At 44.6% G+C, this 20,798-nt stretch overlaps 1 protein-coding gene across 1 annotated transcript in view; it reads left to right on the top strand.

Annotated features, from left to right (window-relative positions):
- The window catches only part of LGI3 (leucine rich repeat LGI family member 3), a 29,766-nt gene that overhangs the window by 1,129 nt on the left and 7,839 nt on the right, over positions 1-20,798 (top strand). Inside the window, exons 2-6 of the mRNA XM_081017431.1 lie at positions 11,230-11,301; positions 14,507-14,578; positions 15,781-15,852; positions 17,952-18,023; positions 19,865-20,034. Coding sequence (XP_080873557.1) covers positions 11,230-11,301; positions 14,507-14,578; positions 15,781-15,852; positions 17,952-18,023; positions 19,865-20,034 — 458 coding nt within the window. The remainder of the gene's footprint in view (positions 1-11,229; positions 11,302-14,506; positions 14,579-15,780; positions 15,853-17,951; positions 18,024-19,864; positions 20,035-20,798) is intronic.

Below are 20,798 nucleotides of genomic sequence, written 5' to 3'. Positions count from 1 at the left end.
CTAGTCCAACACTCTAACCACTATGCCGCACTGCCTATAGATGGCTTCTTGCGGGTGAAAAGACCAGCCGGGCTACATGATCCTTAATGGCAGCTCTACATGCAAATGCAAGTGCTGGTTTATAGAGCCAAACCTCTTGGTTGCTTCCTGACACTTGCTTGAAGCTGAACTGGTTATATCATAAACCTTGAGGTGATATAGAAGTTCTCTCTGTGGTGTGAGATCCGTGAAAGCTCAGCCAGGCTTTTCGTTGCAGTGATCGAGTGGGGATTACGAATAATTTTATCCATCATAGCCATATTCCAGAGTGAGTGGTAAGTGTAAGATTTTAGGCTGTTTGCCACCAAGTTGCAATTACTATTTGAGCTGCCAAGATCATGCAAAAGACCAATTCTTTTGACAACATATCTACACTGGTATCATCAAAAATATCCAGTAACATTCATTTTGGACAGCAAATGAGTTTCTTTAGTAATAATTATCATTTCTGTCAAAATTAAATTACAATTCCACCACAAATTGTAGTATGTACTAAGTGCATACAGGGCCTTCTCCCCCCCCCCCCCATTTTCTCATTTCTTAGCAGTGTGCAATAACATAATGCATGTGCAGTGAAAAGTTGGAGCCATGTGAGCTTGCAGCATGCTTATTAAGCACTGGCATAAATAAACGAAATTCAGCACCCCACAAATCTTGATTTTCCTTTCCTTTTTTAAAGAAAGTAAGTTTCCAGCCAACATGATTGTGCATGTGGGAAGCTCGGGGGGGGGGGGTGGAGTGTGCACAGCCACTCCATGGTGCAATCTGAGCATGTGGGATGCTTGCATGCCATAAATACAACTGAATATCCATATTAAATGTCAGCCGGGTGGAACTGGTGCAGCGCTTGCTCTTACATTGCTCCTTTGTTGCACAGGGACAATTCAAGCATTAATGCGCATCACTGCATTGCTCTGTACCTTAAAGCAAAAATTCGGAAAACCAGATTGATTGGGGACACGAGAGGAGCATCTTCATCACCTTCCCATAGTTAAAACCTTGCTCCAGGCAGTTTACAACATCAAAAGATTTGCATAATTACAAAAATAAAACTGAGGTAGTTGCAAGCAATAAATGAAAATATGCTAAAATGTATGCAACAGAATTGAACAATCCCCACATGTCATAGGTACCAAAAAAAAATTATTAAAAAAAATTAAAAATTGCCAACACCCCAGCAAAGCGGCATAGCTTCCCCCTTCCCCCAATGGCTCGGGGTACTTGGGAGTCGCAGGGGTGGGGGCGCAGAGGCGTAGGAAGGGTGCGGCCATTCGGCGCCCGCCCACGACTCCCAAGCCTACCCCGAGCTTTCAATGTGAGGAGAGGGGTGACAAAAAAATTTCCACACTGGGTACCACCGGGTACTACACCTCTGCTTGTGGGGGGCCGGACTATATTTTGAAAAAATAATGAACGAATTCCTATGCCTCACAAATAACCCAGAGAAGCATTTTAAATAAAAGCACACATTCTACTCATGTAAAAACATGCTGATTCCAGGACCGCCTGCAGGCCGGATTTAGAAGGCAATTGGGCTGGATCCGGCCCCCTGGCCTTAGTTTGCCTACCCATGTGATAGAATGTACCCTTTTTTTCCTTTACTTTTCCAGCATGTGTCTGACTTCGAATTATACATTTTCACCAGTTTACTAGGGGTTAGAGATTGCCTTCTTGAACAAACGGGATTTAGAAAAGATCTCCTAGGTTCTGTGTATATAGGTTCTGTGCAATATAACAAATAACGAAGTATGTGGTCGCCCACAAATACAGAGTCTATCTACATATGAAATCTTATAACGCCCTTCCAGCACAGCTGAGGGCATTGCTTAGAAACACAGTTCAATAAAGGCAGGTCTTAATGGACCAGGTAAGAGTTTTTTAGACAAATAACTGGCTCTAAAATGCCCTGTTTAAAGAGTGGGAACCACAGAGAACATTTGGAAGAGTTAATCTCTTGTAGGTTCTGTTCGGATTCTGTCCAGTACAGCCTTAGTGGACTCTTGTCCATATTCAAAAACTTGTTCAATTCATGGACACAATAGTAATCCAGGATACACTGAACATTTGATTTCCACCAGAGCTGTTCTGGGCACCACAGTTCAAGAAGGACACTGACAAACTGGAACGTGTCCAGAGGAGGGCAACCAAAATGGTCAAAGGTCTGGAAACGATGCCTTATGAGGAACGGCTAAGGGAGCTGGGCATGTTTAGCCTGGAGAAGAGGAGGTTAAGGGGTGATATGATAGCCATGTTCAAATATATAAAAGGATGTCACATAGAGGAGGGAGAAAGGTTGTTTTCTGCTGCTCCAGAGAAGCGGACACGGAGCAATGGATCCAAACTACAAGAAAGAAGATTCCACCTAAACATTAGGAAGAACTTCCTGTCAGTAAGAGCTGTTTGACAGTGGCATTTGCTGCCAAGGAGTGTGGTCGAGTCTCCTTCTTTGGAGGTCTTTAAGCAGAGGCTTGACAACCATATGTCATGAGTGCTCTGATGGTGTTTCCTGCTTGGCAGAGGGTTGGACTCGATGGCCCTTGTGGTCTCTTCCAACTCTATGATTCTATGTTCCCCATACAGCACAGGTCTGGAAAACCTCGCAGGGTCAGGAAGTACGGTAAATCTTTTCAGATAGTTGAATGGGATGCAGTCTTGCTCTGATCATCTGGCTTCCATACGTAGAAGTGAGGCTGTTGTTCTGCTGATTAAGGAGAATTATCTCCTAAGAAATTGATTTTGAACTGTTTCTAACCCTTTAATAGAGTTCACATCGTCACCCCAAATTTCAGCTCCATACAGCATTTGTGGGATCACTTTGCTTACCAAAAAGATTCAGTGCTGGAAGAAACAACTGTCCACACTCCGTGAAATAAAACTTAATCGGTGTCCCTATAGCTATCTGTGCTTTGTATATGCCACTTCAAAGACAATGATTCACTAAAAAGGACAAGATATCTGAAGGAGCGAGTTTGCTGTAAATCATGTTGATCCAAACACCATTTATATTGAGAGCTGCGTTTTCCAAAAATCATTATTTTAGTCTTGGAGTAGTGTGTTGAGAGAGGCGTTTCTGTTTACAGCATGAGCTAAAAGCCACCAATACATTTTTAAGAGCCAGGTGAAAGAGTGAAAGGAACTCTATGTTGTCTTCATAGACAAAACACCTTCCTGGACACCATTTCAAAGCCTGTTAATTGCTTTAAATCGATCTTTTCAGTAGTGCTAAAATTCTTTTCTGCCTATAGTACCACTGATATAGCACTATAAAACTATAGCGTTGATTTTAAACATTAAACTCTTTCCATCACACTGTTTTAGACATGATTTTCTGGTTTGATTTGGTTTTGTGCTAATTAAACACTTTTTAATCTGCATTGTGTTTTAACTTTTCATGGGTAGCAATAGGCAACCACACTAGAATGCTTAGCTCTAAATAAATAATGGAGGTTTTGATTTACTTATTTATGTGAGGATCACTTAGAGCTCCCCACCCCCACCCTACTAACCCAGTTGCATCTTCCTCTCCTATCTACTGGTGTGGAAGTGCAAAATCCCCGAAGGTGTGGAAAGTCAATTGAAATTCCACTTACAGCTTGCAACAGGAGAGCAATAATTTATTACACTGGCAGCAGCCAGCTGTCTGGAAGAAACCTCAGAAGTACAGTATGAACGTGCAGCCCTAGAGCCTGCCTGCCTCACGTGGTGAGCACACTCAGGTGTGTAAAACGGGTGGCGTGGATCTATGCACATGTGTGCACAAAATGGGGCTTGTGGGGCTGCCTGGTTCCCCACCAGAAGTTTTGCACCACAAATCCCATCAGCCCCAGCTTTCATGAGCCAGTTCCTATTGGTGCCAGCGTCATGCAGCTGGGCTGGTTGAGGCTGATGTGTACTGTAGTCCAAAACATCTGGAAGGCACCAGGCGAGGGAAGGCTGATATAAGAGACAGAACCAGGACTCATAGGGCCCTCTACTCCAACTCCAAGGCAGAAATCACAGCTAAAGGATCCCTGACAGGTGGCCATCCAACTTCTGTTTTATAAACCTCTCGTGAAGAAGTGTCCACCACCTTCAGAGGGAGTCTGTCCCACTGTCAAGTGGCTTTTACCGTCAGAGTATTATTCCTAATGTGGAGCCAGGATCTCTTTTATTGTCATACACCAGTGTGATGTAGTGGTTAAGAGCGGTGGACTCGTAATCTGGTGAACTGGGTTTGCGTCTCCTCTCCTCCACATGCATCTGCTGGGTGATCTTGGGCTAGTCACGTTTCTCTGAAGTCTCTCAGCCTCACTCACCTCACAGTGTTTGTTGTGGGGGAGGAAGGGAAAGGAGATTGTTAGCCGCTTTGAGACTCCTTAAATGTAAAGGTAAAGGGACCCCTGACTATTAGGTCCAGTCATGGCCGACTCTGGGGTTGCGGTGCTCATCTCGCTTTACTGGCCAAGGGAGCTGGCGTACAGCTTCCGGGTCATGTGGCCAGCATGACTAAGACACTTCTGGCGAACCAGAGCAGCACACGGAAACGCCATTTACCTTCCCGCCAGAGCAGTACCTATTTATCTACTTGCACTTTGACATGCTTTCAAACTGCTAGGCTGGCAGGAGCAGGGACTGAGCAACGGGAGCTCACCCCATCGCGGGGATTTGAACTGCCGACCTTTTGATCGGCAAGTCCTAGGCTCTGTGGTTTAACCCACAGCGCCACCCGTGTCCCATGTTGAGACTCCTTAGGGTAGTGATAAAGCGGGATATCAAATCCAGACTCCTCTTCTTCTTCTTCATTTAGATCTGTTGGTTGGTGCCCCCTCTCTGGAGCATCAGGAAACAAACTGGCTCCATCTTCCATGGGACAGCCCTTAGAATATTTGAAGATGGCTCTCGTGTTACCTGTCAGTCATCTGCTCTCCAGTCTAAGGAGATTTGTAGAAATCTCTGTAGCCGCCCAATATTCGTCAGAAAGCTGGCTGGGAGTGAATGCGGGAGGGTGTGATATCAGAGGGGGAAAACCAGGGATCTGTAGGTCTAAGAGAAATCAGTTAATATTTGACCTTTGCAGAATTTTAGAGCCTGGAAGGGAAGAAAAGAGTCTTGCCTTTCTCCCTTGGGGCTCCTGGAGCTCCAGGAGATTTCGCTCTCAAGAAGTACTATTAGCATATCAAGCCCTTAACAACTTTGGACCAGTTTACCTATGAGATTGCCTTACCCTGTGTGTGCCCACTTGAACTGTTTCTGGCAGCAAAACTGACACTGCTGCAGGTGCCTCCTGATACCCTTTCCACATTTTTAAGAACTTGACCTTTTAGGGTGGCAGCACCTGCACTTTAGAACTCCCCGCCTATTGATGTCAGGCAGGCGCCTTCACTGAACTCTTTTTGGTGCTTGCAAAAAACATTTGTGTTTAAGCAACGCTGCTCTGGTTCGCCAGAAGCAGCTTAGTCATGTTGGCCACATGACCCAGAAAACCTGTCTGCGGACAAACGCTGGCTCCCTCGGCCAGTAAAGCGAGATGAGCGCTGCAACCCCAGAGTCATCCGCGACTGGACTTAACGGTCAGGGGTCCCTTTACCTTTACCTTTACCTTTACCCAGGTGTTTAGAAAGTTGGACCAAGTCTGATCTGCTTTTAGTCTAACTATAAACCAAACCAAACCAAACCAAACTGGTTTAAACTAAACTAAAAACTATTTTTTAACTTCTTCAGTGTATAGATTATTGTTAATTTTTCTTAATTATTAATTGTGGTTTTTGTTTTTTTTTAAACTGCTGTGAAGTTAAATATATAAATATCAGAGACATTGGTGCACATCAGGCACAGTGAGGTGGCAGTATTTTGGGCCATAGGAGCCAACTCCTAGGGGCTGAGGGGTCTTCAGCCCCAAAATATTTGAGGGGCCAGCCCCCCCCATATCTTATTCAGGTTGGCACCCTTATTCTGGACTATGCCACTTCAGACTGTGGACAGGTAGAGGGCATTTAATTGTTGCTTCCCCCATGTTAAAAAACAAACTTGCATAGGGTACATCAGAAGGAGAGAGATAATTATCTTGTTGATAATGCCAGTTTCCTGCTTCTGGACAGGGCTTTCTGTGTGTGACTCTCTCACCATCACCTACAGCCTGAAGTGAGGGATTCAGACTGCATAATAAGATGAGATAATTCCAATTTATGCAGAATGAAGGTGTGATCAACTGAGATGGCAGAATTCCACTTCAAACTGCAAGTGTGTGTGTGTGAGAGAGAGAGATGGTTTTGAATCAACAGAAGTCCAGCGTCAAGATCAAGAGAAGCAATAGTGCGACTGTTTTGGGCACCAAGGTTTCAGAAGGAACAGAGGAGGGTGACCAAGATGACCAAGGGTCTGGAAACCAAGCCTTAGGACTGCGAGTTGATTCAGCAGCCCCGCAACCCCATCCTATTCCCACTGGGAATTTCTGGCATTTCCTAACACTTTTCTCCCAGACTGCTGCGTCTGGCTCTGTCTTTGTGCCAAAGCTGATGCCTGCATTGATCTGTTTAAGTGTTTTTTCCAGCCTCTCTCCAACCACCCTTCATTAATCACAGCAAATGGAGAGATCTTTAAATGCATCCTCTCTGCCAAGGGACTATATTTCTTTGGCTGTGCTCAGTTTATGTATAAAAGAGAAGGGAAACTGCAAGAGGAGGAGAAGGACAGAGAGAGAAGAGATCAGTCTCAGGGGTGCATGTGGAATGGAGCAAGATTGGGGGCCCCAGGCTCTGCCTACTGAGAGCTAAAGTCAGGAGACAACTTTTTTAAAACATAATAATAATAATTCAAAGATTTTCAAAATATGCAGGTAACAACCACAGTAAAGGCTAAACAAGTCCGCATGGTCCAGTCACTTGCTATCAGGATTCTGATGGCTGGCGCCTACCAGCTAGAAAAATGTGCAGTTTAGCATTTGGCCTGTAGCCAGTCAGTGAGACGACGTGAAATCTGTGAATGTAGGACAGCCTGACAGTAATTGAGGAGGATGACATCGGACGCCCAGCCATACACTGCAAGCAAATCAGTTTTATCTTAACGTTTGCTGCCCTAGCTTTGCACAAAGGATTCCTGCTGGTGAGGGGCCTCCTACCCCAGATCTATGATTCCCAGGATTCCTAGGGTAACAGAGTGGCATTAAAAGCAAATAAAGTCAGTAGCGCAGACAGACCCTTAGGGTGCTTTTTAGGGTCTTAATTAGCTATAATAAATGTAAACCTTATTCCCTTATGGGGGACACAAGAGCCCTTATAGAGTCCTTTGTGGGTTCTCCATCGGTCGGAGAAAATAACAGAGGCCAACCAGAGAATATTGAGAAGCAACGAGCTCCTAAGCCTGATCTTTATTGAACTGTTGCAACTGGGTGCTCCCCTCACACACAGGAGAAGGAGGAGGACCCAGAACCCAGGTGTGCCCGCCCTTATGTAGACATTTAAAATTGCCCGCCTTGGAGTCCAAGACCACCTCCAGATACATCATACCTACATCACAGAAGAGGCGGTCTACAACAGAAATCTGAGTGCGTTGTTTACCTCCTGTCTGGCAGGTTACCTGTTAATGCTTACTTGATTGGATACCCTAGGGAGCCTGGCCAGTTTTTTGTAATGACAAATACTTAGTTCCTGAGAAACGTCACAGGCTCACCCCATTCATACACAGACATACCCTTAAAAGACAGGATTTGTGAACAAAAAGACAACGGGGAGGCTCCCCCACCTCCTCCCTCCTTGCAGAGAAAACATTTGGTCCGTTTGGGAGTGAAAATGGTTTCAAGGCAGTCCTCCTGTGCTGCTCCAGACATGTGGTCCACACATCTATGTATGTGCTTGGTTGGTACATTTATGAACTCTATATATATATATATATATATATATATATATATATATATACCATTTCATAGCAAACTTTAGGTTGCAGGCAGCAGTTAACAACAGCGGATTTTTATTTATTTTAAAATAATTTGTTAGATTTGCCCCAGAAAGGATCATAAGCATTGGTGGGGTTTCACAGTTTGTTACCAGTATGGGAAAACAAAATGGGGGCGGGGATAGGTTGGCGTTCCGATGACAATGGCATCATCTGGGCGCCTCAAATAAAAAAAGCTCACTGGGTATGAACCGGGGACCACTCTCTGCCTCTCAGCCTGACCGACCTAACAGGGTTGTTGCGAGGATAAAATGGGGGGGAGGAGAACAATGTAAGCCCCCTTGAGATCCTCAGAGAAAAAGATGGAACATAAATGCCACACAAAAAAGATAAACCGTACACACATCTGGAAGCAGGTGTGAGTGAGTTTGTGGCTGGGAGTGTGATTGGAAACAGCCAATTTGTAGCTCATGCTTTGAGCCACTAATGGAGAAGCCACCTACCGTATTTTTCGCTCTATAACACGCACCCGACCATAACACGCACGTCGTTTTTAGAGGAGGAAAATCCGTAGGCATGCCACCCGTAGGCATTCCCTCCATAACACGCACAGACATTTCCCCTTACTTTCTAGCAGGAAAAAAGTGAGTGTTATGGTGCAAAAAATACGGTACCTTGCAAATAGATTGGAAACTGGTTTCGCCACAATTATTCGGCCTAGGACCCTCGTACCCACGGGACCGCCTCTCCTGATATGTCCCACAGAGGACCTTACGGTCTTCAAACAAAAACATCTTGGAGGTCCCAGGCCACAGGGAGGTTAAGCTGGCCTCAACCAGAGCCAGGGCTTTTTCGGCTGTGGCCCCGATCTGGTGAAACGCTCTGTCATGTCACAAGAGACTAGGGCCCTGCGGGACTTGACATCTTTCTGCAGGGCCTGCAAGACAGAGCTGTTCCACCTGGCCTTTGGCCAAGGCACAGTCTGACCCCCTCCTTCGGTAATCCTCACAGAACTCTAGCCTAATGGTTGCCATTAATTTGATTTTGAATTGATTTTAGAATGAATTGATTTTAGAATGCATTTCAATTAATTGATTGTGATTTTATGTAAACTGTGTTACTTTTATTGTTGTTAGCCGCTCTGAGCCTGGCTTCGGCTGGGGAGGGCGGGATATAAATAAATTATTATTATTATTATTATTATTATTATTATTATTATTATTCCCTCTCGAGATTGTTCACTCTCTGGAACTGCAGAATCCTGCACTCTCTCATCAAAGTACAGATCAATTACACAGGTGTGGAATCCACATATGTTTCTAGTGCGATGGTACACAAACTCTCAGTGTATCATAAGAACATAAGAAGTTAAGAAGAGTCTTCTGAATCAGGCCAGTGGTCCATCTAGTCCAGCTTCCTGTTCTCACAGTGGCTGACCAGACGTTGCCATGCAGCGGGCATGCAGTCCATACCCAAGCTGGTTTCCAGCAACTGGTATTCAGAAGCACTGTTGCTTCCAACTGTAGCGGCAAAGGACAGCCATTATGGCCGGTAGCCATCAATAGCCCTCTCCTCCTTCTTGACTTTGTCTGGTCCTCTAAAGCCATCAGTGTTGCTGGTCATCACTGCTTCCTCCAGGAGTTCCATGCTTTCACTGCACTGCACGAAGGATGTGGGTGGCGCTGTGGTCTAAACCACTGAGCCTCTTGGGCTTGCTGATCAGAAGGTTGGCGGTCCGAATCCCCGTGATCTAAATGAAGAAGAAGAAGAATTTGGATTTGATATCCCGCTTTATCACTACCCTAAGGAGTCTCAACCTGGGACGCGGGTGGCACTGTGGCTTAAACCACAGAGCCAGGGACTTGCTGATCAGAAGGTCGGCAGTTCGAATCCCTGCAATGGGGTGAGCTCCTGTTGTTCTGTCCTGGCTCCTGCCAACCTAGCAGTTTAAAAGCACACCAGTGCAAGTAGATAAATAGGTACCGGTCCAGTGGGAAGGCAAACAGTGTTTCTGTGCACTCTGGCTTCTGTCACAGTGTTCTGTTGCACCAGAAGCAGTTTAGTCCTGCTGGCCACATGACCCAGAAAGCTGTCTACGGACAAATGCCGGCTCCCTCGCCCTGAAAGTGAGATGAGCTCTGCAGCCCCAGAGTTGCCTTTGACTCGACTTAACCATCCAGGGGTCCTTTACCTTTACCTTTTGTACGAAGGACTTCCTTTTATCTATCCTGAATCCTCCAACATTCAGCTTCATTGGATGTCCACAAGTTCTAGTGCTGAGATAGAGAAAAACTTTTCTCTTATCCCGGTGTTTTGTCAGCTTCCCCAGGGAAAACTGCTCTTTAGTGCTCAATCAGAGCAAAGGGCAATTCTCCAGATTGACTTTCGCTCCCATTTAGAGTTAAAAGCATGGGTTTTCACAGGGAAAGGAGTGGGGCAAGGGAAACGCCACTCACTCATGTGCTTTCCAGGCCCAGGACAAGTCGAAGTGTGGACAAGCTACCTTTTTACTTTTTTTAAAAAAAATGATATTTATTAAAGTTTCACATGAAAAGAGACACATCAATAAAAAAAGAATTTAAAAAGAAAAAGAAAAATACACAATACAAAATACAGAAAGAAAAAAGAAAAAACAGTTAAAAACAATTCCATCTTTTCATCACTACTTTTAGATTTACTTATTTCCTGGACCTCCTCATACCTCCCTCTTTTGTATTCCAATTCAGTTTGTTTGTCCAGCAATTCCTTTCCCTCCTTTTTAATCCCAATCCTTAATCTTAATATAATATAACATTAAATTTTTACCTATTAATAGCCAATTTTCCATTCTTTTAACCTTTTTAATCCTAATCCTTAATCTTGATCTGTATATAACTTTAAAGCCTGTACAGCTAGAAGCCACTTAATTTCATTCCATCATCACTCTAACATTCTTTAATTTTGCAATATTTCTGTAAGTAATCTTTAAATTTCTTCCAATCTTCTTCCACCGACTCTTCTCCCTGGTCACGGATTCTGCCAGTCATTTCCGCCAATTCCATATAGTCCATCAATTTCATCTGCCATTCCTCCAGTGTGGGTAGCTCTTGTGTCTTCCAATACTTTGCGATGAGTATTCTTGCTGCTGTTGTTGCATACATAAAGAAAGTTCTATCCTTTTTTAACACCGATTGGCCGACTATGCCCAAGAGAAAGGCCTCTGGTTTCTTCGACAAGCTACCTTTTTACTGCTGCTCAGATCCTTTTGTGAGATTCAGTTGCCTCCTTCTGTTTCAGCAGACGTTTTAGCATTTCTCTCTCTTTCCCTCTCCTCTCCTGCAGGACCCTGATAAATGCAGACTTCAGCGAAATCAAAGAAGCCGCCTTTGCTCACCTCCCGTTCCTGCAGTTCCTGTATGTCTCTCTGCCTGTCTGTTTCCCCTGGTTTTGTCTTTGGGGAGGAGGGTTCTTGTTACCCTGAGTTGTCACAGCGCTGCTTAGCCAGCCAAAGAACTTTACCATTAGAGTGACTGCCTAGGCTAGTACTGTGGTACCTCAGGTTACAAACTTATACCGAGTTAAGTTCTTAACCTGAGGCACGCTTTCACTAATGGGACCTCCCGCTGCTGCTGCCGCGCCGCCACTGTGCGATTTTCGTTCTCATCCTGGGGCAAAGTTCTCAACCCGAAGTACTACTTCATGGTTAGCGGAGTTTGTAACCTGAGGCGTTTGTAACCCAAAGCGTTTGTAACCCGAAGTACCACTGTAATTGGGCAAAGGGCAGGAGTTTTCCATGGCAGCAGATGAGAGAGGACATCCTTTCTGCCTTGACACATTAACTTTTTCAGCTTAGAAACGGCAGTGGTTGGAATGTGGACTCTGCAATACAGTGGTACCTCGGGTTACATGCGCTTCAGGTTACATACGCTTCAGGTTACAGACTCCGCTAACCCAGAAATAGAACCTCGGCTTAAGAACTTTGCTTCAGGATGAGAACAGAAATCATGCAGCGGCGGTGCAGCAGGAGGCCCCATTAGCTAAAGTGGTGCTTCAGGTTAAGAACAGTTTCAGGTTAAGACCGGACCTCCGGAACGAATTAAGTACTTAACCCGAGGTACCACTGTATAGTTAATGCCACAGGGCAAGGCACTAATAGAATTGCTTTTGCACCCAACTGGAGTGGGAAACATCTGGTTTTCATGAGCCTTTGTTTTCCTTCTGTCCATTTCAACTCAACTGTCTGGAGTTCCTTTCACAGTCAAGATAACTTCGCATGAAATAAGTTTCCTAGGTCAAAGAAGAGCATAGCACTTGTGGAACTGGAATTCCTTGCAAGTTCTTAGCTCCTTTACAAGTTGAGAGGAACTCTGCATCACCCGAGCTGCTAGTTGGCACCTTTCTTCTCTAGAATAGAGCCTCGTCCCCTACACGCCTACTCGGCTGCTTCAGTTGACAGAATTGGCACCATTACCCTTTGGAACTCCCTGCCTCTTGAGACCATGCAGGTGCCTTTGCTGTACTTTTTGGCACCTGCCAAAAACATTTTTTCTTTAGACAAGCCTACCCAGATATTTAGAAAGGTGGGGCAAGTTTAAATAAGTTTTTATTCTATTGTTATTTTAACTTTTTGAAAGTTTTAAAGTTGTTCATTTTTCCTCCTGATAGTTTTATTGTTTTATCTTTTTTCCCTAAACCTCTTTGAGTGCGGGGGGTTTTTTGTGATCAAGTAGTATATACATTTTATTAAATGAATAAATAAATATTCTGCAATGTGCAGAGCAGGACATCAGTCCTGAAGGCACACCACCTGTGGGGTCACTGGAAAATCAGTTTAGAAAGAAAAATCCCCTTACCTTAAATATGTCAATCAGACCTTGAACGAGGTGGGGGGGGGGAGCATTTACTGATTTTTAAAAAGTATTTTTACCCAGCTTTTCAGAAAAAGCAAGGAGAAAAACCCTCCCAGAGAGGCTTATAAATATCAGTAATAAGAACACTCCTTACACCTTACATTCTAAAAGTCACAACACAAAAAGGAAAAGGATTGGGGGCGGGGGGCAAACCCAGGCACGAGTTCCTATTTACAGAACTTATTTATTTTTTAGTTACACATTCATTTATTTAATTTAATTTTTATTCACTTTTATTAAACAAACATTTCATACAAAAAAACAAAACAAAGAAAAAAACGCAACTTACATTGGATATTTCTAGCTTAAAGATAGTTATTACAGTATACATTATCAAATTATCAAACATCTAGAATAAATGTGTATTATATAAAAGAAATAAAGAGAGAGAGAGAGAAAAGAAAAAAAGAAAAAGAAACATGAACGGCAATGAAACCAAAAAATTTACAAGACCCAAAATACCTATCAAACAAAAGCATTATTTTGTTAATTCAAACCAGTACCAGGGTATCCTGCTCACAAAGTCCCTCCTACTAGATTGAATCCCATTTTTTAATTTGTTGGTTTGTTGACTTCTGTCTGCTCTCTGGTTTCAGTTCAGCCATTCCTATCTTTGATCTGTATTTAATTATTGGTTGGTCTCCATCTTCGGATACCTCTGTCTAAACACAGCCAAGTGTTCTTGTTGGAACCATGTTTGTTCAAGTAATTTTTAAAACATTCCCATTCTTTCTTAAGCTTATCTATCGATTGATTTCTTATTAACTGTATCATTTTTGCAACTTCTAAATATTCGCAGAATTCATGTGATGAGCAACTGGGATGGAATAAAGGAGGAGGAGGGATGCTGGTGGCGCTGTGGGTTAAACCACAGAGCCTAGGGCTTGCCGATCAGAAGGTTGGCGGTTCGAATCCCCGCAACAGGGTGAGCTCCCATTGCTTGGTCCCTGTTCCTGCCAACCTAGCAGTTCGAAAGCACATCAAAGTGCAAGTAGATAAATAGGTACCACTCTGGCGGGAAGGTAAACAGCGTTTCCGTGTGCTGCTCTGGTTTGCCAGAAGCGGCTTAGTCATGCTGGCCACATGACCCAGAAGCTGTACGCCGGCTCCCTCAGCCTATAGAACGAGATGAGCACCGCAACCCCAGAGTTGTCTGCGACTGGACCTAACGGTCAGGAGTCCCTTTACCTTTACCTTTTAAAGGAGGAGAAAAGCTTAAATCTGCTGGTCTCTCAACTAAGAGGCGCTGAGCTCCCATCTCTCCCTCTTCTGAAGCCATCTCCTTGTGATACTCAAAGCAAAATCCTAGAATTGTAGAGTTGGAAGGGGCCCAATGGTCATCTAGTCCAACCCCCACAACGTGACATGAAATGTTGAATGAATGAATTTTATTATTACGGTCACAGACCAGTTCCGGCTCACTTACAATATCAGAAAAATCATAAAACACAACAGGGATACATTGGATTGCAATTGGGTTTAACAGAGACAATTCAGATATAACAGCAGTTAAAAATATACATTAAATCTTGATCACTAAAATATAACCTAAAATTGTCATTTAAAACATTAATCATTTTGGTAGTACAGCTTGTTCCCTAAGTTTTATGGCAGTCGCACAGAATTTGACATGAAATGTTAAGCCAAGCATTGCTAGGGTTTACTGTCCCATTCTCACTGCCTTAACACCGTGTCTTTTCTCTTTGCAGCTTATTGAATTCCAACAAGTTTTCCTTGATTGGGGACAATGCGTTCACCGGACTCTCCCACCTGCAGTACCTGTACGGGTCACTTTTCCCTAGCCTCTACAAGGGGACACACTGGGACAACACTTGTAGTAGGAAGAAGGGCCAGGAACAGGGGGAAAGGGGAGAGCTGATGTTTATAAGCCCTAGGGACAACAAAGGTCACACCTCTTATTCCAGTTCCAGCCATGCCCATCCCCACGCAGCCAGTGGAGGGCTGGCGGGGGATGGAGAGGGGTTGTCAATAACTATCAGACTTTCAAAAGCTGGTGTAATAAACATAAATCTGCCCTTGTTCCCTTATGGGGGACACAAGAGCCCTTATAGAGTCCTTTGTAGGTTCTCCATCGATCGGAGTAAATAACAGAGGCCAAACAGAGAATATTGAGAAGCAAAGCAGCTCCTAAGCCTGATCTTTATTGAACTGTTGCAACAGGGTGCTCCCCCACACGCAGGAGAAGGAGGAGGACCCAGAACAAAGGTGTGCCTGCCCTTATATAGACATTTTAAATTGCCCGCCTTGGAGTCCAAGACCACCTCCAGATACATCATACCTACATCACAGAAAGGGTGGTCTACAGCAGAAATATGAGTGCGTTGTTGACCTCCTGTCTGGCAGGTTACCTGTTAATTGATTGGATACCCTGGGGAGCCAGGCCAGTCTTTTGTAATGACAAATACTTAGTTGCTGAGCCAGGTCACAGACTCACCCTATTCATACACAGATATACCCTTAAGACAGGATTTGTGAACAAAAAGGCAATGGGAAGGCTCCCCCACCTCTTCCCTCCTTGCAGAGAAAACATTTGGTCAGCTTGGGAGCCAAAATGGTTTCAGGGCAGTCCTCCTGTGCTGCTCCAGACATGTGGTCCACACATCTATGTATGCGCTTGGTTGGTACATTTATGAACATTTATTATATATATATATATATATATATATATATGACCTTAATTTTTTTATTTCACTGGTGTCAGTCAAGCTCATAGTTTTTGTTGAATTCATTAAACTAAATCTACAGTTAATGGGGGGTTTGAATCAATGTGTAATTAACTGCTAATGTTTTTAATTTTATTATCTTCCTTGGTGGGTTGTGCAAACTGCTGTTCTGAATGATGCTTTTTTAAAGGATAGGGTAGTTGGTATTATGGATGAGTTTATGGAACCAAGGCAGGGCGGTGGCCTACAAAAAGCATGGGAGTCCCTGGGTGAGAATATGTCTTTCTCTTTGCCTTCAGGTTCATCGAGAACAACGACATCCAGGCTCTGTCAAAAAACGCCTTTCGTGGGCTCAAGTCCTTGACACACCTGTGAGTTGCCACTTGGGCAGAAGCATCTGCACTGGGCCTTGCATGCTACTGACAACCTAAGATTAACTGGTGCACTCCTGGCAGTGTGGGACGTGCCTGCCAGAATAATAATGAAGCTTAGGAGTTGTTTTTTTCTTGGGGTCAAGATTTAATTTTGGAGATCTTAATTTTGCTGTTATAGAATCATAGACTTGTAGAGCTAGAAATCCCCCAAGAGGCATCTAGTCCAACCCTCTGCAATGCAGGGATCACATTATTATTGATGTTAATTTTTTGTATCTCTATTTGTGGATCTTATTATGACTTGTTTGGGGCAGGTGTTAAATTATGTTGCTTGTGTTTTGATTTTTTTTTTATTGCTTATGACTACTTTTGTTGTATTTTTGTAATTATGCAATTCTGTTCACACTGCGTGCGCCTTGAGCATAGTTTTTAACTATGGGGAGGCAGCATACGAATGAATTATGATGATCATGAAGACATGGATCAAATGGTCAGGGATAATAATAATAATAATAATAATTTTATTATTTATACCCCTCCCATCTGGCTGGGTTTCCCCAGCTACTCTGGGTGGCTTACAGTACATATAATATGGTAAAACATTAGACATTAAAAACTTCCCGATACAAGGTTGCCTTCAGATGTCTTCTGAAAGTCAGATAGTTGTTTATTTCCTTTACATCTGATGGGAGGGCATTCTACAGGGCAGGCGCCACTACCGAGAAGTCCCTCAACCTGGTTCCCTGTAACATCACTTCTCACAGGGAGGGAACCACCAGAAGGCCCTTGGAGCTGGACCTCAGTGTCCGGGCAGAACGATGGGGGTGGAGACGCTCCTTCAGGTATACTAGATCTGTCCAGGGGGTTGGGGAGAGCTTCTGCATTGCAAAGGGCAGGATGCATTATGCCCACAGAGATATTTCAATGCCTTCCTGCAGGATTCTTGTCCATGAGAGTTGGCTGGGTCACATGGTGTCCATAGGGGTGGTAGGGTTTGCCTTTGCATACCCTCCAACATTTCTCCAGTGGAAATAGGGACATCCAAAAGCAGGAGCTTCTGGGATCAAATCAGAAACCAGGATGGCTTCTGACATTCCAAGACTTTCCCTGGAAAATTGGGACACTGGGAGGGTCTGCCTTTGTCACAGCAGCAGCAGCAGTAGCAGCCACCAACCTGGATGGTTTTGAAAGAGGATTAGACAAATTCCTGAAAGAAAAAGCTATCAATGGCTCCTAGCCACAATGGCTATGGTTCTGAATAGCAGTTGCTGGAAATGGCAGGAGGGGAGAGTGTGGGAATGTTCAGGGATGCAGGAGAGGATATATTGTTTGATTATATCCTTTCCAACTTGTGTTAACAAGTTCTACAATTTAGCAGAGTAACATTCCCCTTTTTAAACTTGCACAGCGGATGCGTTTGCTCAGGCTCGCTAAAGCCTCTAAAATGTTACCTGGTAATTTCCCCTTTAGTCCCTCATAAAAGAAATAGATACGACACAGTCTTCTATAAAAGTATAAAAGAGTTTACTCACTCACATTCTGTTCACAGATGGATCCCAGAAGGCAGACTTAAGTTACAAAAGTAATATACACCTGGAAACTATCCCATAAGGAGACAGCTCCTTTGTCCTTTTTTGGCTGCAAGCCAAGAGAGCATCTTAGGCTAAGCAGGTGTTGCTTCTTTGACGAATGTAGTCAAAGAGAGAGAGATGGCGGCCTCCGCTGAGGTATTTTGTTATCTGCATAGGTGAGGTCACGCCCACATCTGGTCACATGTAGAGGAAGTCTGCCCCAGCCTAGGAGGAAACAGGAAGTTCCGACTGGCTGGTCCAGACATCTCCTTTTTATGTCCACTCTAGGGATGTTGTACTTGACTGCTCTGTGTTTCACATCCCACAGAGAGGGGTCTTGTGCTCAGGTCCTGTTGGTGGGCTCCTCACTGGGGCATCTGGTTGGCCACTGTGAGAATGGGAATCTGGACTAGATGGGCCCCTGGCCTGATCCTGCAGGCTCTTCTTACATCCTTATGTTCCTCAAAAGCAGCAAAGAGGGGAACCCCTGGCACAACCCAACATTCACGTCTTCCTTTCTTCCAGATCTTTGGCCTACAACAATCTGCAGACGCTGCCCAGAGGCCTTCTGAAACCCCTGGACATCTTGAGCGACCTGTAAGGTTCCTTCCCACTTCGGTGCAAGTAATTCTGCTCCCTGCACCTTTTGCAATTGCAAATATTGCAATGTCCTCCCATATTTGTGGCCCACAAGTTCATGGCAAGCTGCAAGAATTTCACCATATATGAAAGACCCACCATTGTAATTAAATTAACCACAGTCCAGCCAGTGTGGTATAGTGGTTAAGAGCGGTAGACTCGTGATCTGATGAACCGGGTTCGCGTCTCTGCTCCTCCACATGCAGCTGCTGGGTGACCTTGGGCAAGTCACACTTCTTTGAAGTCTCTCAAAGAAGTTTGTTGTGGGGGAGAAAGGGAAAGGAGATTGTTAGCCGCTTTTAGACCCCTTCGGGTAGTGATAAAGCGGGATATCAAATCCAAACTCTTCTTCTTCTCTTCTTCAATTACTGGGAAGGGTTTGCTGAAAACAGGTGAGCCAAGCAGAATGGACCAATTTAATTTGGAGCAGCAAGAGGCACCCAGTTCAATAATTTTATTTCATTTGTGGGGAATAGGAGAGCATTAAGCATATGTATTAATTCTCCTTTTCAAGATCAGTGAGACTTAAAAGCACCAACTTCACCTTAAAGCAACATGTTCTTTACACAATAGTAGTGGATTTGGGCTACCATAATATTGCTGTCCAGAGAGATCACTGCGCAGTAAAAGTGGAACAAAACCCAGAACATTTGTGGTTATCAAATTTCAGCAGGGAGTCTCAGGGTGGGCATTGACTGGAAATGAAGCAGACATTCTTTTCACTGTCAATTTATTATTATTGTTTGTGTCCATGATGCTGTTGGGGTGATCAAACGCTATCTTACTTTCAACACTAATTTCAATACATGAAAAAGTTTTGGGGTAGTCACGCTGCTTCATTTCCAATCAGGGCATAACCTGCAACTTCCAGCTGAAATTCTGTAATTTTCATAAAGCAAATATTCTAGGGTTGTTGTTTTTTTGTCTTGCTTTTCTTGCACTTGGAGCCATTCCAGACAGCAATAATAGTTATTTGTTTATTATGTGGTAGCATTAGAGAAGACCACAGAAAAAACTAGTTAAGCAGGATAAGTCTACACTGACAAGCAAATGAATTGTCAGATCAACATTATCATTGGTGAAGATGGACAGCAAACAAATCCTATTCAGATTTTCAAAGCACAAGGAATCTCTGTACTTAGGGAGGAGAGTGGTGGGGACAGCGGTAGTTGGAGAATGCTGGATCAGATTTGCAATCTTGCCTTTGGATTGGGTAACTGCTCTTAAATTACCATATTTTTCACTCTATAGGATGCACCGGACCATAGGAGGGGGAGAACAGGGGGGGGAAATTCTCCCCCACTCTGCTCAGCGCCCCTTCAGCGAAGCGGCAGGAGAAACGGAGCCCCTTCCATTTCTCCTCCCTCTTCGCTGAAGGGGCGCTGCGCAGCTCTCCCTCTCTGCTGAAGCCAGGAGAGTCTTGCTCTCCTGGCTTCCGCAAAAGGAACCCGAAGCCTTTGGAGCACAGCGCGAGTTCCCGCTGCGCTCCAAAGGCTTCAGGCGGCTATCCCTGAAGCCTGGAGAGCAAGAGGGGTCAGTGCGCACCGACCCCTCTTGCTCTCCAGGCTTCAGCAAAAGCAACGCAAAGCCTCCGGAGCGCGGAGGGAGCGCTCCCTCTGCGCTTCGGAGGCTTCGTGTTGCTATCACTGAAGCCAAGGAGCCTGCATTTGCTCCATAGGACGCACACACATTTCCCCTTAATTTTTGGAGGGGAAAAAGTGCGTTCTATAGAGCGAAAAATACGGTAGCCAATTTGTGGGTGGAGGTGATTGCTCCTGAATTGCCTCTCTCTTTGACAGAGACCTCCGGGGCAACTCGTTAACCTGTGACTGCAACATCAAGTGGCTAGTGGAGTGGATGGATAGCACCAACACAAGCATCCCCGCCGTTTTCTGTGGGAGCCCCGCTCAATACCAAGGCCAGAAGATCCGGGACCTGCCCCTCAAGGACTTTGACTGCGTCACCACAGGTAGGAACAGCTGGTATTTGCATGGCCTTCTGGGAAATAGAATGGCACCCAGAAGCAGCGCTGCATCTACAGATTTTGCTGGGGGTGGGGGGAGGAACCCTGCCTTGACATCCCTTTCTCCTGCAGATTTGTGCCCACCATGACCACGTCTGGAATACCTTGTACAGTTTTGGTTGTCTCACTACAAACCTGTGGAGGTTCAGAAAAGGGCAACCGAAAAGATCAAAGGGCTGAAGCGACTCTCGCATGGAGAAAAGTTGCACCATTTGGAACAGGCATAGGCAAACTCGACCCTCCAGATGTTTTGGGACTACAACTCCCATCATCCCTGATGGGTCCTGTTAGCTAGGGATCATGGTAGTTGTAGGCCCAAAACATCTGGAGGGCCGAGTTTGCCTATGCCTGGTTTGGAACTTCTTTGTTGAGAGAAAAGGCAAATAAGAGGTGTCATGACTGACTTTATAAAACTATGCCAACCTCCGTGTCAGGATCTCTGGCAGGCACGAGCATGCTCCAATATGAATTAACGAGCCTCTGGCAGGTTTATAGTACGTTTATTTACAATTAACACACAGAGAGCGGCACCGAGCCAGCCTCCATTAGTAACTAGTTGCTCACTCTGAATCTCCACCCCTTCTGCAGCACAAAGCACGCCAAAGTCCAGTCCTTCCTCCCTTGCACTTTCATTTCCACCTTTCCAGCCCTCCTGGTTTGGGGGGAAGGTGGATGGACTTTCCCTCCACTCTCAAACAAAGAGCCTTCTA

Source organism: Podarcis pityusensis (genome assembly GCF_964106645.2).
Source record: "Podarcis pityusensis genome assembly, chromosome: 8".
Taxonomy (NCBI): Eukaryota; Metazoa; Chordata; class Lepidosauria; order Squamata; family Lacertidae; genus Podarcis; species Podarcis pityusensis.
Note: the sequence above shows the minus strand (reverse complement) of the source record. Positions and strands in the feature narration are given on the sequence as shown.